Here is a 22,830-nt window from a genome sequence, read left to right as displayed (position 1 = left end):
CTCTTCTTTGAATTACCCTTCTTTCCTTTGTCGTTTCTCTTGAAACTAGTGGTCTTATTCACCATCAACACTTGATGCTCTTTACGGAGTTCTGACTCTGCGACTTTCAGCATCGCGAATAACTCGCCGGGTAACTTGTTCATCCCTTGCATGTTATAGTTCAACACAAAGCCCTTATAGCTTGGTGGCAGTGATTGAAGAATTCTGTCAGTGATAGCCTCTTGCGGGAGTTCAATCCCCAGCTCAACTAGACGGTTTGAGTACCCAGACATTTTGAGCACATGTTCACTGACAGACGAATTCTCCTCCATCTTGCAAGCATAGAATTTATCGGAGGTCTCATACCTCTCGATCCGGGCGTTCTTCTGAAAGATAAACTTCAACTCCTGGAACATCTCATATGCTCCATGACGCTCAAAGCGACGTTGAAGTCCCGGCTCTAAGCCATACAAGACTGCACATTGAACTACTGAGTAGTCCTCCTTACGTGTTAACCAAGCGTTCTTAACATCTTGGTCAGCCGTAGCGGGTGGTTCATCTCCTAGCGCAGCATTAAGGACATAATACTTCTTCCCAGCTTGCAGGAGCAACTTAAGATTACGAGCCCAGTCTACAAAGTTGTTCCCATCATCTTTCAACTTAGCTTTCTCTAGGAACGTATTAAAATTCAGGGTGACTGTCGCGTGAGCCATTGATCTACAACACAAATATATTCAAAGTGGACTTAGACTATGTTCAAGATAATTAGAGTTTAACTAATAAAATTACTTGCTAAACTCCCACTCAAAAAGTACATCTCTCTAGTCATTTGAGTGGTTCATGATCCAATTCCACTAGCTCAAGTCCGATCATCGTGTGAGTTAAGGATAGTTTCAGTGGTAAGCATCCCTATGCTAATCATATCAACTATATGATTCATGATCGACCTTTCGGTCTCATGTGTTCCGAGGCCATGTCTGCACATGCTAGGCTCGTCAAGCTTAACCCGAGTGTTCCGCGTGTGCAACTGTTTTGCACCCGTTGTATGTGAACATTGAGTCTATCACACCCGATCATCACGTGGTGTCTCGAAACGACGAACTGTAGCAACGGTGCACAGTCGGGGAGAACACAATTTCGTCTTGAAATTTTAGTGAGAGATCACCTCATAATGCTACCGTCGCTCTAAGCAAAATAAGGTGCATAAAAGGATTAACATCACATGCAATTCGTAAGTGACATGATATGGCCATCATCACGTACTTCTTGATCTCCATCACCAAAGCACCGGCACGATCTTCTTGTCACCGGCGCCAGACCATGATCTCCATCAACGTGTCGCCATCGGGGTTGTCGTGCTACTCATGCTATTACTACTAAAGCTACATCCTAGCAATATAGTAAACGCATCTGCAAGCACAAACTTTAGTTTGAAGACAACCCTATGGCTCCTGTCGGTTGCCGTACCATCGACGTGCAAGTCGATATTAACTATTACAACATGATCATCTCATACATCCAATATATCACATCACATTGTCGGCCATATCATATCACAAGCATACCCTGCAAAAACAAGTTAGACGTCCTCTAATTGTTGTTGCATGTTTTACGTGGTGACCATGGGTATCTAGTAGGATCGTATCTTACTTACGCAAACACCACAACGGAGATGTATGAATTGCTATTTAACCTCATCCAAGGACCTCCTCGGTCAAATCCGATTCAACTAAAGTTGGAGAAATCGACACTCGCCAGTCATCTTTGAGCAACGGGGTTGCTCGTAGCGATGAAACCAGTCTCTCGTAAGCGTACGAGTAATGTCGGTCCGAGCCGCTTCGATCCAACAATACCGCGGAATCAAGAAAAGACTAAGGAGGGCAGCAAATCGCACATCACCGCCCACAAAAACTTTTGTGTTCTACTCGAGATGACATCTATGCATGAACCTAGCTCATGATGCCGCTCTTGGGGAACGTCGCATGGGAAAAAAAATCCTACGCGCACGAAGACCTATCATGGTGATGTCCGTCTACGAGGGGGATTTCAGATCTACGTACCCTTGTAGATCGCACAGCATGAAGCATCAATAAACGCGGTTGATGTAGTGGAACGTCCTCACGTCCCTCGATCCGCCCCGCGAACCGTCCCACAAACCGTCCCACGATCCGCTCCGATCTAGTGCCGAACGGACGGCACCTCCGCGTTCAGCACACGTACAGCTCGACGATGATATCGGCCTTCTTGATCCAGCAAGAGAGACGGAGAGGTAGATGAGTTCTCCGGCAGCATGATGGCGCTCCGGAGGTTGGTGGTGATCTTATCTCAGCAGGGCTCCGCCCGAGCTCCGCAGAAACGCGATCTAGAGGAAAAACCATGGAGGTATGTGGTCGGGCTGCCGTGGCAAAGTTGTCTCAAATCAGCCCTAATACCTCAGTATATATAGGAGGGAGGGGAGGGGCCTTGCCTTGAGGATCCAGGAGCCCCAAGGGGTTCGGCCGAAAGGGGGGAGGAGGAATCCTCCTCCAATCCTAGTCCAACTAGGATTGGAAGGTGGAGTCCTTCCCTTCCTTCTCACTTCCCCTTTTTTCTCTTTGATTTTTCTTATCTCATGCGCAGGGGCCTTCTTGGGCTTGCCCACCAGCCCACTAAGGTCTGGTGCGGCACCCCTAAGGCCTATGGGCTTCCCCGGGGTGGGCTGCCCCCCCCCCCCCCCCTCGGTGAACATCTGGAACCCATTCGTCACTCCCGGTACATTCCCGGTAATGCCGAAAACTTTTCGGTAATCAAATGAGGTCATCCTATATATCAATCTTCATTTCCGGACCATTTCGGAAACCCTCGTGACGTCCGTGATCTCATCCGGGACTCCGAACAACATTCGGTAACCAACCATATAACTCAAATACGCATAAAACAACGTCGAACCTTAAGTGTGCAGACCCTGCGTGTTCGAGAACTATGTAGACATGACCCGAGGGACTCCTCGGTCAATATCCAATAGCGGGACCTGGATGCCCATATTGGATCCTACATATTCTACGAAGATCTTATCGTTTGAACCTCAGTGCCAAGGATTCATATAATCCCGTATGTCATTCCCTTTGTCCTTCGGTATGTTATTGCCTGAGATTCGATCGTCAGTATCCGCATACCTATTTCAATCTCGTTTACCGGCAAGTCTCTTTACTCGTTTCGTAATACAAGATCCCGTGACTTACACTAAGTCACATTGCTTGCAAGGCTTGTGTGTGATGTTGTATTACCGAGTGGGCCCCGAGATACCTCTCCGTCACACGGAGTGACAAATCCCAGTCTTGATCCATACTAACTCAACGAACACCTTCGGAGATATCTGTAGAGCATCTTTATAGTCACCTAGTTACGTTGTGACGTTTGATACACACAAAGCATTCCTCCGGTGTCAGTGAGTTATATGATCTCATGGTCATAGGAATAAATACTTGACACGCAGAAAACAGTAGCAACAAAATGACACGATCAACATTCTACGTCTATTAGTTTGGGTCTAGTCCATCACATGATTCACCAATGATGTGATCCAGTTATCAAACAACAACACCTTGTACATAGTCAGAAGACCCTAACTATCCTTGATCAACTGGCTAGCCAACTAGAGGCTTGCTAGGGACAATGTTTTGTCTATGTATCCACACATGTATCTAAGTCTTCATTCAACACAATTATAGCATGGATAATAAACGATTATCTTGATACAGGAATTATAATAATAACTTATTTATCATTGCCTCTAGGGCATAATTCCAACAAGTCGAACCCCAGCCCAGAGAGAGGGGCTGGTCAGTGCCTGAGTACTCAAACACCCCATGTAACACACCCCACAGAGGCAACAAGACCGGCAGCAAGAGCTCCATATCCTTCCTCATGAACAGCTCGAGGAGCACCCTTGTATTGTGATCACCTATAGTCACACCGGCTGGACTAGGGGTTTTACCTCATTGGAGGGCCCTGAACCTAGATAGATCGGCGTCATGTGTCTTGCACCTTCACACATTCCCACACGTCGCCGGCGCCCGTTGGCCCCAAAGCACGATCTAAGCCACCCCTTGTCATCTGTCATGGAAATACCACGATAGAACATCTCATATGCTCCTTGACGTTCAAAACGTCTTTGGAGCCTCAATTCAAAGCCGTAAAGCATGACGCACTAAACTATCAAGTAGTCATCGAAAGTGTGTTTGTGAGATGTTCACAACATCCACATGGTGAATACATGAACTCCTCAAACTACGCTTGTCACCAGAAATAATCATAATTATTGTCACCTTAGGTTATGCAGATCATGACACGTAATAGGTGCATACAACTTGCAAGATAGGATCTAGACACTTTCATATTCATAGAAAACATAATAGGTTCAGATCTAAAATCGTGGCACTCGGGCCCTAGTGATAAGCATTAAGCATAACAAAGTCATAGCAACATCAATCTCAGAACATAGTGGATACTAGGGATCAAGTCCTATCAAAATAACTCAATTACATGATCAATCTCATCTATACATGGGCATCTCCGGCCCGGCCCGGCCCCAACATCCAGGGCCTAGGTCCTATGGGCTTGCCCATGGGTCGGGCTTGGGCCTGAGTTTTGAGCCCACCAGCGAGGCCGGGCCAGGCTTGGGCTTCACATATTAGGATTTTAAGGAAGAGGCCCGTCCCACGGCCCCAAGCCCGATGGGCTTTTCAACAAATAGGTCGAGCTTGGGCTTCAAAGTAGTCCCCATGGCAAGGCCTCGGTTGGGCCTAGCCTTAGTTTTCTGTTGTGGGCTTTTTAGGCCCCGGCTCGGCCCAGCCCATGGCCCGATATAATCTCATCTAATCCCATCACCGTCCAGCAAGCCTACAAAGAAATTACTCACTCCCTGTGGTGAGTTTTTGATGGGAAAGGAATGTTGATAACGACAACGACCAATCCATGTGTCCAGAACCCCAAACACACTCCAAATCAGCCCTACCGAGGAAGAGCATGAGGTGGTGGCGGCTCCGTCTTGTAAGACATGATGAAAATTTCTCCCTTATTTCTTTCTCCATAATTGTGAATTTATAGGACTGGAATTAGGATAGCAGGAGCCACGAGGTGGCCCTAAGCCATCAGGGCGCGCCCTCTTAGCTTGGTACCCACAGGTGGCCCCCCTCTGGTGGGTCTTTGCTCCAATAATTCTTATATTTCCTAGAAAAATCCACAAAAAGTTTTGGCCGATTACTAGAACTTTTATTTCTACACTAAAATAACACCATGGCAGGTGTGCTAAAAACAGCATTAGTCCATGATTAGCTCCATTCAAATCATGCAAATTAGAGTCCAAAACAAGAGCAAAAGTGTTTGAAAAGTAGATACGTTTGAGACGTATCACTTGCTTCTGTTGTTGCTTTTACTAGCATCATATAGGTTGCTCACTTAGTTGCATATCTAGACAACCTATTTATTGCTAAACCTAATTTGTTAAAAAAGCTAAAAATTGATCGTTTCCTATTCACCCCCCCCCCCTCTCTCTAGCCAACCATATCAATTTCGTAGTAAGCGAGATATATTATCCGAAGGGCAGGGGCATGAAACCACTATGGAAGTAGGATGCCCCTCGCCACAAAGAATAAGCAAGACTATGGGGCGACCCCGATGATGATGATGATGGGTTGGGTCTAGCCTGCACATGAGATAATTTTATTGAACCTTCAAAATTCAATAAAAGATATAGGCCACGGTTAAGGAGACGTTGGGGAAGCGAGTGTTCATGTACTAGAAAGTTTGGCTGATGTCATAAGAAGGCTCGAAGGCTTGCTAGATATTAGTATGAGAGAAGAGGTAGGTTTTCATGTTTGGTACCATTCTTAAACATTGTACATGCACTGCGTGCTTGGTGCTTGGTTTTTTTAACGCGGTACAAACGAGACGTTTGTGCAGTCATCCTATAAAGGCATGCATGGACATCTATCCTTATGAACACCTCTGAGAGACTGAGTTAACACATATTTCTTGAGATTAACGAAGTCGCTGCAGATATCTTCATAGTCGATAGAAAGGTCTCCTCCCCTGAACGTACATCGTCGGAAGGCCTCAAATAAATTTAGAAAAATAAACACACTAGTGTTAAAGACTAAGACTGGAACTCTCTTGTGTCGGGGATACCAATATCCTTCTGACTATCTAACCACGGGTCGGTGAGCGTGTTTGGTACTTGATTTATTTGTGTTTGTGATATTATCTTTCCTAGTGTTGAGACGACGTATGGGAGAAATCCCTCATTTCAAAAATAAATCTAGGAGAAATCTATTTTGGATATAGTGTTTTTTTTTGTATGAGTTGCACTAAATGCCAAAGGTGTAATTTCAGAAATTTTGGAGTGTGTTTAAAAATAATTTTCCAAAATACAAAGGACGAGTGAATTGGAATATGCCACTACAGTTATGATTTCTCTCGTTCATAGAGATGCTATTACGACAGCCACAAAAATAATGTTGTTACAAAACCTGTTTTTGGAAATGCATACAACTTTGTGTCCCACTTTCAGATAGCAGTATTGCATTTTAATACACTAGGGCCTTTTCTTGTCCATAGTGAGCTTTTATACTGGAGAAAACACACTTAACCATATCTCTATGCTATCTCCTTTCCCCATGGTATCCTCGTTTAGTCCCTGTCATCACATATCTCATGTCGACGCAACGGTGCCCCTTCCTGCCGCCTCTTCTCCTACGTTGCCTTCTTCTTCCTCTTGGAACTTCCTCTTGAAACTGCCACGATGACATTGCTTTGACGGAACATCACTATAAATGTTCCCTGAAATGGCGTATGAGCACAACCACAATATGATTTTGTTCTTCTCCATTATCCCAATGAACACTTTCCCTTTTTGGAAAAACAATGATAAAAAAAATGAAGTAACCATCTCTCTTGTACAATCTGAATCAACCGCCGGGAAGCTCTGGCTTATATAGCCATAGAGATATGCATCATGCATATATTAAGCTCCTTCACGTTTTTATTGCTAACCAACCAAGACATTGCATCCCTGTGTTCTATTTGTGCACTCATGCATTCTGTATGAAGATCAAAGCAGGAACCGTGTGGTCACAGATGGCAGTACGCATAACTGACTATTCCTGGGAGCATATTTCAAAATGTAAACTTTATCACCGTGTCTTAATCTCCCAATGTTCGTAAAAAACATTTTGAACAAGCATTTCCGGTAACAATGAAGCAACAATACAGGATATATGTTGTTAATAATGTAGGTGGGAAAAGTGAGTTTCAAAGGCCCAACGACAGTCAAAGGAATATGACCCTCCAGCAGCACAATCAAACAAAACCGAACAGCAGATTGCTTTTAGGTGTCCAGAATTTTTCAGAACTGACATAGCACAACAAAATCAACATGGCATTTTCCCAAAACAGGAGGTTATGCTTTGATCATACAACTATCCTTCAACAAAATCAACATGGCATTCTTCTATAATATACACATTCCAGTTTGATATTCTTCCAATCCAATTGCAGGACGAGCAGATGAAATACGAGTTACTACGTTAGACGTCTGGTACAGGCACCAGAGACGTTTCTCTTCATTACCACGACCATGTTCTACGAATTCCAAAATCTCATTACAGCAATGGTAGGAAGCTCTCAGCAGTTGTTAGCACACCACTCTCCACTAGGCACTACTCACAACTTTGATTAGCCCAAGAATATACAAGAGATGACACTAATACACAAAGAAAACCGACCCAAACCACCAATCTTGCATACATACAGAAAAACCCATACCCAAGCCAAAACACGTGTTTGATTAGGACTCAGGAGCCATTATATTTGGCCTCCAAATCCTCATGGTCATCATCCCCACGAGACTTCTTCAATTTTGCCACTAGAACCCACATGTTTGCAAGCTCACTTTCCAAGAAGGCTTCTTTTTGCTTTGATTCCTCAACTTTCCTCTGGAGTTCTGCTTCTTTTTGTTCCTTCTCTGCAAGCATGGTTTCTAACACCCTCTCCCTCTCTTCTCTCGCATTGCCATCTCTTCTGCTAGCTGGTTCATTTCGTCTACTCATGCTCTCTCGCCTAGCAGTACCTCTCGGTCCATTGCTTACTCTGCGAGGGGTTGGGCTTCTCAGCGATACCAACTCGGAAGCAAGCTTCTCATTCTGGTTCATGAGTTTGGTGACTTCTTCGGACAGTGCTTTCAATTCCACTCCTGCAGCCGAAGCCAAGCCTTTCGCATATGTACTTTCCTCTAATAGCTTCTGATTGCGAGCCTCGAGTTGAGCTTTAACTTCGGTGAGTTCATGTACCCTCTGCTTTAGCTCACCAAACTCAACTGACTGAAGATAGGGAGAAAACAGGAAACAACAGAACAAATAAGCACGCTTAATAAATGTGGATGGCATTTCTGAAATATACACTTAGGGGAGATATTTAAAAATAGCATATTGAGGGGAGTGCATCACAAAACTTGAATGAGCAATTGCTTAGTTGCACAAATCAGTTTAATGAACACCTCACTGAACAAATCAGTTTAATGCAGACCTCATCCTCACCATGGGACACCGGGTCAAGACAGATTTCACACTGATAAGAATGTTTGCTTTTGATATCTGCCTGAGTAACTCATAATCAGACCATTACTTAGGAGTGAATCAGTACAACAGGTTTCACTTATTGGGAATTCCTGAGATAGTTTAGTGTTAGCATCCCATTAATACGACGACAAGAAACCTAAGGAAATGTTCAATGGTGTGATGTCGGTTATCTTGTAAGTTTTTGGCACATGTGAAGAGAAAGTGTGGCAATCTTTTGAAGAAGCTCATTAAAAAAATGTTGGCGAAGGGATGACTCAGTCATAAGACTCGAGGGATAAAAGAGATAACAGCTACCATTATATTATCAGTTGGTCTTCAGAGATATGGCTCGGGTACGAGACTTGGGAGATATAAGAGACAACAACTAATTGTCTTTAGTGTTGTCTCCAGATGATATAGATGAGTGTAAGAGATAGCAGTTGTGTTACCTATGTAATTAACTTCAAGGCAAAATAAAAATAAAAATCATGTTTGCTGAGCACAATGACGTTCCAAAATATGGCAGAAGTAGGACCTGATGGTCAAAAGGAGAAGTTTCCGTTTTCCGTTTCTAATTGATAAACTGGTTCGTATCTCCTGGACCTAACTATGAATAAAGTGCAAGCAAGGGCACAACAAAGCAAACCTGCTGTTCCTTTTGCAGTTGTTCAGCAGAGATATCCCTGGAAACTGGTTTTTCTTGATCACTGTGTTGTTCTTCATGGTTTACTCCTGAACTATTCTGCATCATAATGCTATTTGACAGTGAATCCTTAGCTTGAAGAGCTTGGGAAAGATGTTCTTTAAGGCAAGCAACTGCCTCTTGTAATTCCATGCACTCAGTTGCCTGTAACACAATAAATTCAAATAAGTGGTATGAACTGATCGGCATAGTTATACTGATGAACTTACAAGAAAAGGAAGCAAATTCTAGACATCTAACCTTTTCCTGTAGCTGCTCTTGTATTACTCTGTTATCTGCTACCTTCACCTGCAATAAGAAACAGCAAATCAAGCTTAGCAGCCAATACTTGGTCTGGCACAGTCATATAATAGAAGAAGCTGTTCACAAAACTAGAAGAAAAACTTGATGTGCGCAGAGCAGTATCTAAATGTGCACAATTAATCCATACAAAACTGAATCTATATTGGGCACAAGTAATACAAAATAAATAGGAACATTGTGGCAAAAGCATCATTAAATTACATGCACTCCATAAACTTATCATTAAGCTCTAATGTAGTCCTTTATTCAGAAACTATAGATACTTATAGGTCCAAGGCTCCAAGCTAACCCTTTGAATCGGATGTCTCTTTTATTTATTTTCCTGTGGCCTGTGGGGCTCATGCAGGGAGCCAGTCCAAACAATTTTAGAAAAAGGTCATCAGAGGCATGCACCCAATGCATGGAGAAGATGTCCGCATGCACTCGAGCATGCGACACTTAGCGCAGTAATTGAATGAGGCAAATGGACGAGCTAATCAAACTGATGCAGAGGGTGAGATAAACAGGTAACCTAATGCAATTAAGGAGAGAAAATCTGAGGGCGTTAGTTAGCCAGTTTTGAACACGAAAATTCCAGAACCCATGCCCCTCACATCTTGGTTACGGTGTTTTTCTTACAGGCCTAGCAAACCCGAATGGAGTTCATATTTTACCAAAATATTCATCACCTTGTGTTCTTAATTTTTGTTTCATGAATCAACCTTACTACAACTCTACAATATTAGTATACTATAACAATTGGGGATAATATATTGCAAAGGGTACAAAAACTGTTCTTCATTCCTTCGCGTCTCCACCTTACTTACCCACAATATTACCTACTCAAGCAATCGAAAATGACAAACTATGAAGAGCAAAAAAGAAAACTGAGCAGCAACAGGTGTGAATTAGTACTAGTATATGGGACAACACCAAAGGGCGGAGTACCATACACAATTTAAGTACCTCAAGTTCAAAGGATTTCTCATTAAGTTGCTCAAGTAGTTCCCCGTAAGACTGCAAAACAAATAAAACGATGATATTGGTACACGGAATGTTCAGAAAGGTATGGTATAAGACCAAGATGATGACAGAATGTTACCGGTGAAAGATCTAACTTGTCAACCTTCACTTGACTATTTGACAAGGAATGAGGCATCTGTTTTTCTAAAGATGCTATCTGCTGCTGCTTCGCCTTAATTTCATCACTGATCTTCTTCATTTTCATCTTCAAATGCCAAAAGATTGAGCTTCACAAGATGAAAAGCATGTAACAATACACTAAGTCGTAAATCAGACAAGAGATTACCTGAATTTTCTCACTATTTGGGTTTCTTCCAGCTTCCTCAGCGAGGCGCTTTAGAACACTTGTATGAAGTGCAACCTCCCCTGATAAAATCTTTAATTGCTCTCTTAGTAAGTCAACATGGTCGATTGTTTTTGTACTCGCCTGTGATCACACCAGACATGAAAGAATGTCATTAGACGCACCACAATGAACTGAAAATAAATAAGAGAACACTGATGACTAATCCCATGTGGTCATAAATAGGTAACTGTATCTTAGTTTAGGTGCTTAACAAATAAACCGTTCAATTTAGAAACTATATTAGTCTTCTTTATCAATAGTAGCTGCTATGTAGTACAATATTTTCCTGTAATATATTGTTCTCACAATATAAACTATTATCCATGCACAGAACTTGATTTTTACTGAAATATGATACTCTGTCCCAAAATAAGTGTCTCAACTTTGTACTAACTCCGTCACAAAATAAGTGTCTCAACTTTGTACTAACTTTAGTACAAAGTTGAGACATTTATTTTGGGACGGAGGGAGTACTACATAAAAATGACTTTAGTAATTATAAGGAATTTCAGGAAATAATTTGCCCCAATTTCAAATGTAAATTGAGTACCCATTGCATGTCTGCATGTGACGTTTACAAAGTGAGACTATAATTTTGTGCTTTGTACATATCAAATTTCATTCGGTGTGCAACTGGATATTTTCCACCTGATAAAACTAGGTCTTACTAACAGATAATGTTTCCTACCAGAGATGCTTCTTCTCCAGTAAGACCATCAGAAGGAAAATCCCCATGGCCAATGCTCAGCATATCAGCTGATTCACTTTCATTAACCAACGAAGTTGATATTCTTGGTTCTGCGGGAAAATTCATACTCTCCCCAATAGGTGTTGAAGGAGCAGTTGATTTAGTCAAACTGGACTTATCGCATTCTGAACTTGCTAAAGTAGAAGCTCCACCATCACGTTTCTGGAAAAGAGAATAAAAAAATGTACCATGTGAATGAATTGTTTTCTTATTAAAAACAGATGGTTTTCTTTATTATGATACAACTTGCATCTACATAAAAGAACAATTGAATATATGAAGGAACCAGATACGATTAAGAAATGTCATATTTGCATACCCGAATTTTGAACCAGTTAAGAAGTCCTTTCCTGTTCTTTTTCTCCTCCTTCGAAGAGTCTTCAGGTGTCACACTAAATCCTTCGCCAGGAGTGAGTAATTCATTGCTTTCATTATCCAACATGATATCTCGCCTTCTGTACGGGAGGTAAGCCAGCTGTAGTTTTAGCAGGAGAATTTTAGATAGATGAAGTTACCAAGATAATTGTAATGAAGTACTACCAACTCCATGTTTCTACAGAAACTGGGAAGAAAACTAATATCTTTCCCGGAAATTGCTTTTGGAGCTCGGCCTCCATGGAGGCCTTTAAATTTGAAATTCAAATTTCATGAAAATTCATATTTTCACATTTCAAAAAAATCTGAAAACAAATACAGAGACAAGTGAAGGCGTAACACACATGTGTGTAAATTTTCAGAAAACAATACATTGAAATGAGGGCTGTACAAAAAAGACAAATCTGAGGCTTTTTAACACATGATACTATTCATCGTTTCAGGCCATGAATTTGTCTTTTTGTGCAGATCGTATTTCAAGGTATTTCATCCTAAAATTTTACACACATACACATAACATCCTTCCTTACTTGCATTTTTTCAGAATTTTTTTATCAAAAAGTTTGAATTTTGAATTTTTCAAAAAATTGGGCCACCATGGAGCTCGGCCTCCAAACGTCCATTCTCTATCTTTCCTACTTATAAAGATTGGAGTTGGTGGTGAGTTCACATGTGGGTCCAACATCCTTTTGAAATAAACAAATACACGCATCCACACATGTAAAACTAGCAACATTCCAAGAGACATATAAACAAATGTACTTTACTTATATGTGGGATCTATCATAAATAAACAAATACACTACTCACATGTGAGAGCAACTTTTTTGTAAAAGGCACAAATAACAAACACAAAAGTGTGACTTCAACTCAAAATCGATATTGGTTTTAGTTTCTCTTTCCAACCTACTATGGTCATTTAAAATTCTTTGATGTTCCATGCCTCTCACCGTATTTTTACCATCTTTTAGTATAATTGTAAATCACGCAACGGCCACAAGAACACTAACGTTATTTGACCACCTCATATGCCAATGGCTCCGTGGCAACGCACATACATCGTGCCAGTCAAAAAATAATAACTGAGTGACTGACATCATATATATCTATAACGGTATAACCTGACCTCCTCTTCCCCAAAAGAGTGTCTCCTTCTTGGCCCAGGATGTGGAGAAAATCTAGAAGTCGGGGTTGCCTTTGTGGAAACAAGGATAAGTTTTGTGAGCCGCTGTATCCTTGCAAGCAAAGCAGATTTAGCTTCCTCTTCTTGTTCAAGTCTTGATTGCAACTTGACGTTACCATCTTCTAGCTTTTCATATGATGAACAAACCATAGTTAGGAGGATACACAAACAAAACAGAAAGCGTTATATAGTTCAAAATTATACTGATCCTACACAATGCTTCAACGCACAAGAGCGGCTCAAGATAAGTCGCTCACAACTGATTGTCAAATATAAAGTCAAGAATTCAGCAACAATAAAACAGTATTTCACCTTCTGCTTCCAAAGGACCATATTATCGTCTTCGGCATCTTTTAAAGGAGTTCCAGTAATAATACCCATTTTCAACTGTTCTAGCTCTTCCTTTAATCTGCGAATCTCATTCTGGTATTTCTTTATCAAAGATTTTTCATCAATTATCTGTAGATCATAAAGACAGATGCAGGAGAATATGTCAGAATGCAGAAGTACCTCAGAATTATAACTTGGAGAAAAAAAACACTAGCTTTAGAATTACAGGTAAGCAAGTAATCATGACTTACCTTGTTTTGTGATGCTTGGACCTCAATGCGCTTTGCACGGTGGGCAAATTTCAGTGTGTTGTGGGTCTCTTCGGAGTTGCTTGATGCTGGGGTCACTGTGCAAATTAACTGCAACGAAATGATGTGGTTAGTATGTCACAAATCCAAATAACATTACATCTCGAATTAAAACCAGTGTGCCAAGTGGGCAAGAAACAACTCACTGAAACACGCCCTTGTCCACTCAAGGATGACTGAAGTAGCCGAGTTAGTTTTGAATCTCGAAACGGAATATGTGTAGCTTTTCCATCAGTCAGTTTTGATATCACCTGAAAAAGAAACAGGGTGATCACTCTCTTGTTCAAGAAGAAAAAATTCCCAGTTCATGACAACTCAGACACCAAAACTTACAAATTGAGATAACAAGCAAAAGCGCAAAACTAAAGCATGTTCCTTGACCAGATTGTTCACAGTTAAAAAGATAAAGGTAAATAGCAAATTAAACCCTTGATGAAAGTCAAAACAGTGAAGTGTTAGGACATCAATCACTGAATAAACATGGGTTCACCTAAACCGAAAAGACAGAGACAAGCGATACACAGAAAATTTGTAGTCAAGTGATAAACATTGCCATGCATACACCTGAAGAATTCCGATCTTCCAGATTACGAATTTCATGTATCAGGATTTAGCACATTATGAAGTGGATAATAAACTCATTTAACTGCATGTTCCACATGAACATGAAGTCAAGAGCACAGCAGAATAGCAGATAACATTGTAACATGTTTGGAAGTAGAATGAATAAAGCACAAGGCAAGGCAGTGTATAACCAGGTACTAAGTAGCATTAATGAGCCTTACCGTTCCAAGAGTGAGCAAGCTTTTATTGATATAAGATCCTTCCTTCCGGCGCACTCCAGTTGTTTCTGCCCTTGAGCTCTCTGAACCAGCCAGATCGATGAGGTTCTACAAAAAAGGAGAGAGGATTGAAGAATCGATATATACACTGGCAGTATGGATCAAGACATGACAAATCTTTATAGAAAAAAGTGAAGCAAAGGAGTTGGTAAATTTTAGAGGTACGACAAACAGCAGGATCCAAACCCACCAGCTGTGAGAAGGTGACTGCTTCCCCTTCATTAGAGTCCCCGTAAGAGCTGCTCTCTATTGTCTGACATATAATAAGGAAAAACATAAGGAGTATTTCCAGACATCAAGTGAATCTCTTTCACTAATATAAAAGTACATGTTGCAGACCGGTCAAATGGTAGCCTTGCATACTACAAACATATAAATTTCCATGCCTCATTACCAGTGTAAAAATTGTATGACTTCTACTACTTAGTAGATTGAAGTTAGTGGATCCAACATGTCTATGCTCTGCATTAGAATGAACACACTGATTAGCAAATAAACCGAATATCCTGGTCCACAATTGCAAAAATAAAATTCAACCAAAAAACAGTAGAAATATAGCTAATTCAGAACTAAGGGCAGATATATAACGAGCAGATCTGCACCACTGGAAAGTCAAAGTGGATACATTTTATAAAATGAGAAATAGAGATAATGTGATCTGAACATAATATATATCTTGTACTCCCTCTGTTCCTAAATATAAGTCTTTTGGAAGATTTCATTAGTGGACTACATACGGAATAAAATGAGTGAACGTATACTCTAAAGTATGTCTATATACATCCGTATGTAGTTTTCTAGTGGAACCTCTAAAAAGACTTATATTTAGGAACGGAGGGAGTATATCGCTACAAAAGACAAGCGTTTGGTGAACTAAGACCAGCTTTATAACTTTTCTGTAATGCTGAAATTGTCTTTCTACAACTCTGTTAGTCAGCTGCTGGAAGGGCCAGCGATCCAGAATACAGTCAATGGAGAGCCACTACATTGTCCTCTGACTCTTATCCGAAGGGTGTGCAGTTGAGAGGCTCTGCATCATCCATCATGTAAGACAGCCAAAGGTTTACCCAAAGGGTGTGCAGTACGTGACTAGTCATACTGCACGACCCACGGGTGTCGCATGATTTAAACCAGCGGCAAGTAGGGAGTAACCATAGTATACGTCATCAGCAGCAGCATCAACAGCTCAAATGGTATTTCTCTAGTAAGTACTTACAATTATTAAGAGATTATGATCAGTTTCAGAACTTGGAGCTACTTGTCTAGTCCTTTCTTAAGAAAACTGAAAAGGTGAACTTTTCAGCCACATTGCTGCCACAAGTTCCGTTTATTTATATGTTTCTGACCATTGTTTTTCTACTTTTAACATTCTTTTTGTGGAAGTTATTTTATCCAAATGGTGGAGTTTATTTGTGAATGTTGGTTATTTAGTGTTTGTTTACTCATCGCAGTGATGTGGTGTGGCGGTCTGGCAGACATGTGTCATTCACGTCACCCAAAACGTTCGTGAAACCACCCGAGGGTGAAAAGTAAACGGTGTCAGTAGTGTGAGTTTACAATGGTTTTAGAGTTTATGGTTAAAAGGTGAACTTCCGCTAGAGTTCCAAGGTTGAGAAATACACATTTTCTTTTCTTTTTTTGGTGACGTCGATCTTCTAACTTTGTAGGAGAATAATCCATGAGGTAAGGTCTCAATAAATGGACATGTCATCCTCATTACTACTACTAGAGAGCTAAATGTTCGGCCATGGCAAGTTGGCAACACAACAACAGATCCACAGGTGGACCAAAAAACACAGACAATAATATAATTACAAAGTTACCTTCTCCAGCTGCAATAAGGGACAGCGCATGTGCAGGAGATAATACCACTTCTTCTTTGATACCCTCGACAAACGTTCCCTGACAAGTTAATGCGGGCCAAAGAACTATCAGTTCATTGTACAGAATGATATGTTGCATTCATCCTAGGTGCCAACCAAGGTTAGGATTGAACTTCTAGGCATGTTACTCTAAGATTATGAACTTCTCCACAAATAAAGACATCTGGCATGGTACCCATTGCTACGCTGGAAAATGTATCCATGACTAGTACCATGCATGACATAACGTGTAGTGAAATATTTTTGTTGACCAAACCATACAAACTGCAAGCCTTTTGCAACCTTTCAAGGGCATGATATAACATTACTTCAGGCATGAATATTATGGGCATGTTTGGTTGGTGCCGGAAATTGTCTTACTCCCTCCGATCCATATTAATTGTCGCTGATTTAGTACAATACTAAATCAGCACCAATTAATATGGATCGGAGGGAGTACTAAGAAACTATCAGTATGTGATGTGTACCCCCCCCCCCACACACACACACACACCATCTCTTCCATTCACAGTTTGTGCTAAGATTCCTGCCAACAAAGTGCCAGCAGTGCATCCCTACTGCTACCAAGGAGTCAGCAGGTAGCAGGGAGGAGATGTGAGACAAGGAACGGGCGCCCAAGTTCAAATATCGATTGAAGGTGTCGTGGGTTATTTGGACTGTGTAATTATGTGGCCTGTTGAGATTTACCTGCACTGTATATAAGACTGGTGGTGTGTGAGTGTAACAGCAGCTAGAAAAGGAACAAGTTGAGCTTCTCTCTCATTTCTCTATTCCCCTTCTCCTGCCTTCTTCCACCCCAAACTCCATCCTCTACTTGTATCACCAATTTCAAATTGAGTATCAATTATCTAGCTGTTTTCTGTGAGGATTGTGATTCGTAGTAGTACGTACATCACACAAAGGGACAAGGAATGTCTGGTTCTCTGACCAATTGTTTGGCAAATATTGGCAGGGGATGCTATTGCTATGGTAGGCTGATAGCAACCAAACATACCCTATGAACCTAGTCTTGCAGGAGATTCTAGAATACAGATGCTAACAATTATCCTCCATAATAATCATTACTGTGTTAGTAAGAAGCATCAGCAGTGCTTTAACTTATAGAGGAAAGAGCTCTTAATGGAGAATGGAAAACTAAGATATTGACACCTGAGGATCCTCTCTAATTCGTAAGCTCTGTCCTGCAGGATTGAGTAGATCATTGACAACCTAAAATTGATGAGTCCTCCATTAGAACAGCATAACCAAGTACAGTAAAGATCAATATACAAGTCATTTGATGATTCATTGCGGATGTAAAGTGTTGAAACACCAACGAAAATATGGACCTCCTGACATCTGGGGAAAATTGCAAGAAAAGAAAAGGCAGGAAAAATGAACAAAAGTTTTTGCTAGATTGTAGTATTGACTAACATGGGGCTCCGGTATTGACATGGTGCACATTCTGAGGTATAGCAAAGACTTCTTCTCGCTAGACAACATACAAAGTTACACAGTAAACATCGTAAACAAGAAAAATTTCTGTTTTCCGGTTTATACTGAATACATTGACATCTATGATCTATCCAACAGTTTTAGAACCATATCGGACAAGAATATGCTGGCTGCCTTCGAGAAACATCAGCGCGACAAAGGTTACATCAACCAATTTCTATCACTTTGTTACAGTAGCCAGCCTACTAATCGTGCTAACTGGCACCAATATCTTGCAGGTTGGAGGAAAGAATTCTATGTGCAAAGATATCAAATATTTGACACTATGGTCCTTGCAGGTGGTCGTGAATCATGATGAATTACCCATCATTGCAAAAAACACTGATATTATTGCGACTTATTTCAGATTCAAACAAACAGCTAGAGCACTGCCTTGCCTTTTCATCTAGACGAAAAAGAAGACGAGAAACCAATATGTACATGGGAGCATGTGTTTTTCTCAGTAAAACATGACAAAATATTATAATTACTATGAAGACAAGAAATATGATTGAAGCAACAATAAACAAACCTCGTTATAAATTTCCAAGTATGACACACGCAGGAGAAACTCGCGATTTGGCGTCTACAAAGAAAAACCAAACTGAGTTATAATTTAAGAAGCAATGACTACAGCACTAGCAAGAATGTATCATCACATCATGATATTTAAAGAGTACCTCCTGTATAATGCTAAATGCATCTTTGACAGCCAAAGGTATTATTCCTGGGGATCTTTGATCTCCCTGACTCAAAAGAAAAGGTATATCAAAATACTGATGGCATTGAGAAGTATAGCTAACGGATGAATCGTAAATATTAGCTTAGTCACATAAAAATGAAAAACACATTTTTTCATCAATGAGTATATTCTAAATGTAAGCTTCAAAAGAGAATGAAACTTGCCTACCAGTTTATCACACAAAATAAATAATAATCACGGACATGGTATCAGGAGCATTTAACACGGATATGGATTACACTCAATGAAGCATTGGTTATGAATATAGCACAGCTGATACCTAAGGTAAAAGAATAATAAAAGCTTGATGTTACATAAGTGTACTCACATGCATCGTATGTGTCTTTCCACTGCTTGTAACGCCATACGCAAATATTGTTCCTGCATAATGAAAATGCATTATATTTTGCTTCAGGGCCAACAAACTACAATTCTTAGAGAGATCCAGAATCACCATTGCATTATATTATCTCATGACTCTTTCTCGTAGTAAAATGGAACTGCGACTGTGTAACCAATAAACTTGTGCCACAAGTAAATAATTACTGCAACCATATTCACTATGACCTCTAGAAGATCTAATAGTAAAGTGACATTCCATGAACAGAAACCAGCCTCTTTCATCAGAAAAATAAGTCAGAAAGGAAGAACAAGATGTTATCATAATACTAAGTTGTAAGATAAAGCTGAAGAGGGTAACAGAAGAAAATATCACTTACCATATATGCCCTCCATGGCACCGCTGACAACATGTTGAGCTGCAACATCATATACTTGGCGTGTTGTAGTGGTCGGCGCAAAAACCCGATCTGGGTAACAACAGTACAATACAGTATTAGTCTCTACAGTTTAACTTGAAACTGGAGAGAATAGATAAAATGTCAGTCTCAGAAATGCACCTACTTCTCCTAGATATTAATTTACAATTGTTCCATGAAACGGAACAGCTTACTTCACTTGAATAACTAGCTGTGCAGGAGATATTGAAATAGTTCTATTTGTTCATACAAATGAATGTGTAAACAAAACTACCTAGAAGTTTCTTTATGTGAACTAATAGTTTTAGCGTCATAACCAGAAAACTTCAACAATTGATTCCTCTGCAAAGAAAAAACCTATAGTAAACTTGAGTCCTTCAAAGTTATGTGCCGTCAAAGTGTCAATTCTCATGTAATCACCTCTTAAAGAGCCGATAGCCTGTATTAGCCCTGTACTGTACAACCACGACGCGCTAAATCTTTAAGATGGCTAAAGCATGCAAGACTGCCATGTGAATACTTGCTTTGTACAATTCCCTACATAGATCAGCATATGGATTGTGAATTAGCACAGGAGTAGCAAGCCTAAACGGTGGACATTATCCAATCCCCAGTGCACCAGTACACAAAACTACCATGTTGAAGTCTGTAACCCCTTGTGAATCGGTGCACTGTTTTGAGAATGCTAACATTATCCTATTGGTCTGATACTTGTAAGCAAAATAAATACGAACTGCGAATTGAGTTTTGAGGCCCCTGTTTCCAATGCACAGATAAACCGATGCAAAATCCAAGTTGACAATACGAAATTTGGAGGCATTTCCAGGAAAGTCATCTGAGCCCTAGAAGTAAACTAAGTAGTGGCAGTGCGGCGGCATGAGATAATTCCAACCATCTATAATTAGAAGTATCCCCAAATCCCATCCAGTTTCCCCATATGACATTTCGACACGACACAGCAAATTGCCCATTTGAAGGCTCGGACTGAACATTTCGACACGACACGGCAAATTCCCCATATGACAAACAGATGACAGCCAGAGAGAAAACAGTGCCGCCAATGCCACAACCGCCAAGCAATCCAAGCGCTAACCAACGGAGAAGGGAGTGAGACGTACCGTAAGCGTAACCGACGTTGGGGTTCTGCTCGCTCCGCACGACCGTGTCGCCGTCGGCGTACCACGCGACCTCCTCCCCCTGCCGAATCTCCCGCGGGCTTCACGCCACACGGAGGAGAGGAACAACAACAACAAAAACAAAAATCAACCCGCATTCCCCGAATCCATCTTAAACAGGAGCCGACCGAGGCGGAGAGGGAGCGGGAGCGCGCGGCGGAACCTGAGCGGGCGGAAGCGGACGGTGACGGTGACGTTCTCCTTGGTGGCCGCCTGGTCGTCGTCGTCGTTGTCCAGCAGCCCCGCGACGAGCCGCGGCGACGCGGGGCCCTCGAGCGACGACATCATCTCCGGCGTGAGCCGCGACGACGACGTGGTCGCCGTCGACGTCGGCGAGCCCGACTGCTGGACCTGCTGCTGCTGCTGCTGCGAGCCCCTCGCCGCCCTCCGCTGGCGCGAGGCCGGGCGCGTCGCCATTGGCGCGAGATCTAGCGGCAGCGGCAGCACGTGGCGGCGCCCGGCATTCGGATCCGCGGCCCCCCCGCTTTAACGCGGGTTTTCTCTAGGGTTTTCTTTCCCCCCACCCCCTTTCCCGTTCGTGTCACTTCGCTCGCTCGCTCGCTCGTGGGGAGGGGAGGCCGCTGCTTTCCTTTTGGATGGATGGATGCCTTTCGCCCTCGCCACCCTCTTCCCTTTTGCTTCCGCCGGAAGCGATGCAGAGTGCGCGAGGGAAGAAAGAAAGAAAGAAAAGAAACTGGCTCTTGGTGGGTGGAGGCGGGAGGCTGACTGGTGGGGACCTGACGCCGGTGGGTCCACATGTTGGTGGGAGCGGAGCGATGTGGACTCGCTGGGTTCTGATTGGCTGCCGGGGCGGGACGGTACTCAGCTAACTGTGCTGTGAGGCCGTTTCGCCATAAATTGTCCACTTAATTTGGATATTGTTGTTAGGTTGTTCGTCTTATTGAAGATGATGGCGTTAGTTGGGTTGTTGTGGTCTGGCAGCACAGCACCTGTGTGTAATTAACCACAGTACTACTCTAGTACCCAGTTCATCACATCACTGGTAGTACTAAGTAGTAGTACTGGTCTTTAGCACTAGGAGTGTGTGTTATGTTCTTGACGAAATATCTTAAGAGGGGATTCGGGGTTAATGTGTGATACACATGTTCACCCCCTGACCAGGACATCCACCCTGAGGTCTACCTACCGGCGTTGGGGTCGCCGGAAGGCTCCGCGACCGCACGGCCCACGCCGACGACGAGCGGGAGCGTGCGTGCGTGCGTCCGTCGTCTCTGTTGCCGCAGCGCCACGGCATTGCCAATGCCAGCGCGTGCGTCTTCGCCGTTTCGTCAACGGAACCCACCAAACCGAAAGCATGACCCGGCCATGAGTGACAACGCACGCACGCACGCGAGCCGCTCGCCCCTTTGTTGCGTAGCCGCCAGCCATGGCCAGCCAGACGATGCCTGGCCGATCTCCTGTAGCCATCAGCGCGCCGGGCGGCGAAGGCACCGGAGAACCGGCCAAACCCGCACCGCAGCCGGAGCCGGACAGCGGGGGCCGGGACCGCGGTCCGCCGCCATGCGCCAAGCGCGCCGAGCCACACGAACCGCATCGCGCGCGCGCGCGCGCCCGTGAGCCGGGACCAATAATTCCCGGAAGAGACACCGCCGGAGGCCTTTTGCGACTTCAATGCGCTGTAGCAACACCAGAGCGCTGTCTTCGCGTGCGTGCCTCCGCGGCACCGTGCGCGCGCTGGATTTCGATGAGGCGCACCCACGCCACCCGGTGGCGGAAAGGGTAGGCCAGGTGCGTGAGGGAGCGACCAAGGATCGGCACCCACATGCGCGTGTTGCGTCTTGGCAAGCTTTGTCGTCTGGGCTGCTACTGGACAAGGCGGTGTGTGCCTCAACTCTCCAGTGCTCATAAATGGCGGGCACTGCTGCTAGCTGACTGACTGACCACATGCTTGCTTTGCCCTCCGTGGCAAGGGGCGTAGTGGGCATGGCACTTCCTTCCTGTGCATGTGTGGTTCGGGTAAAAATATACAGTTGTGGAGTGGAACGTGATCCGGTTTTATTTATTTATTTATTATAGTGGCCGTTTTATGCTTTCGTCGTCTCGATGGGATTCTCAATGATGGCCT

General features: G+C 42.7%; 1 protein-coding gene across 4 annotated transcripts; it reads right to left on the bottom strand.

Annotated features, from left to right (window-relative positions):
- Positions 1-7,442: 7,442 nt before the first annotated feature.
- Positions 7,443-21,387, bottom strand: LOC123404472 (kinesin-like protein KIN-7D, chloroplastic). Of its 4 annotated transcripts, none has more exons than XM_045098402.1 (23): positions 20,908-21,387; positions 20,688-20,785; positions 19,531-19,620; positions 19,140-19,192; positions 18,750-18,815; positions 18,602-18,655; positions 17,746-17,805; positions 16,537-16,615; positions 15,108-15,175; positions 14,904-14,966; positions 14,657-14,761; positions 14,018-14,122; positions 13,815-13,922; positions 13,546-13,692; positions 13,177-13,355; positions 11,995-12,130; positions 11,616-11,837; positions 10,868-11,008; positions 10,661-10,786; positions 10,525-10,575; positions 9,517-9,564; positions 9,220-9,420; positions 7,443-8,336 (listed from the first exon to the last, which is right to left on the bottom strand). In XM_045098402.1, exons 1-23 carry the CDS (start codon positions 21,159-21,161, stop codon positions 7,812-7,814), a joined length of 2,979 nt encoding a protein of 992 aa, XP_044954337.1. In that variant the 5' UTR covers positions 21,162-21,387; the 3' UTR covers positions 7,443-7,811. The 4 variants fall into 4 exon arrangements, with proteins under 4 accessions (XP_044954337.1, XP_044954336.1, XP_044954338.1 ...); XM_045098401.1 differs by having other exon boundaries at positions 11,995-12,150; positions 13,177-13,359; positions 20,908-21,385; XM_045098403.1 differs by lacking the exon at positions 14,904-14,966 and having other exon boundaries at positions 11,995-12,150; positions 13,177-13,359; positions 20,908-21,386.
- Between the last annotated feature and the right edge of the window lie 1,443 nt (positions 21,388-22,830).

Source organism: Hordeum vulgare, chromosome 6H (genome assembly GCF_904849725.1).
Source record: "Hordeum vulgare subsp. vulgare chromosome 6H, MorexV3_pseudomolecules_assembly, whole genome shotgun sequence".
Classification (NCBI taxonomy): domain Eukaryota; kingdom Viridiplantae; phylum Streptophyta; class Magnoliopsida; order Poales; family Poaceae; genus Hordeum; species Hordeum vulgare.
This window is presented reverse-complemented; position numbering and strand designations above follow the sequence as displayed.

Excerpts from the sequence above, each read along its gene's own strand:
- LOC123404472 (XM_045098401.1), bottom strand. The coding sequence starts at position 21,161 with ATGGCGACGCGCCCGGCCTCGCGCCAGCGGAGGGCGGCGAGGGGCTCG. Across the intron at positions 14,123-14,656 it reads GCTTGCTCACTCTTGGAACG|GTGATATCAAAACTGACTGA; the intron begins GTAAGGCTCATT and ends TTTCTTTTTCAG. Across the intron at positions 10,576-10,660 it reads ACAAGTTAGATCTTTCACCG|TCTTACGGGGAACTACTTGA; the intron begins GTAACATTCTGT and ends TTTGTTTTGCAG.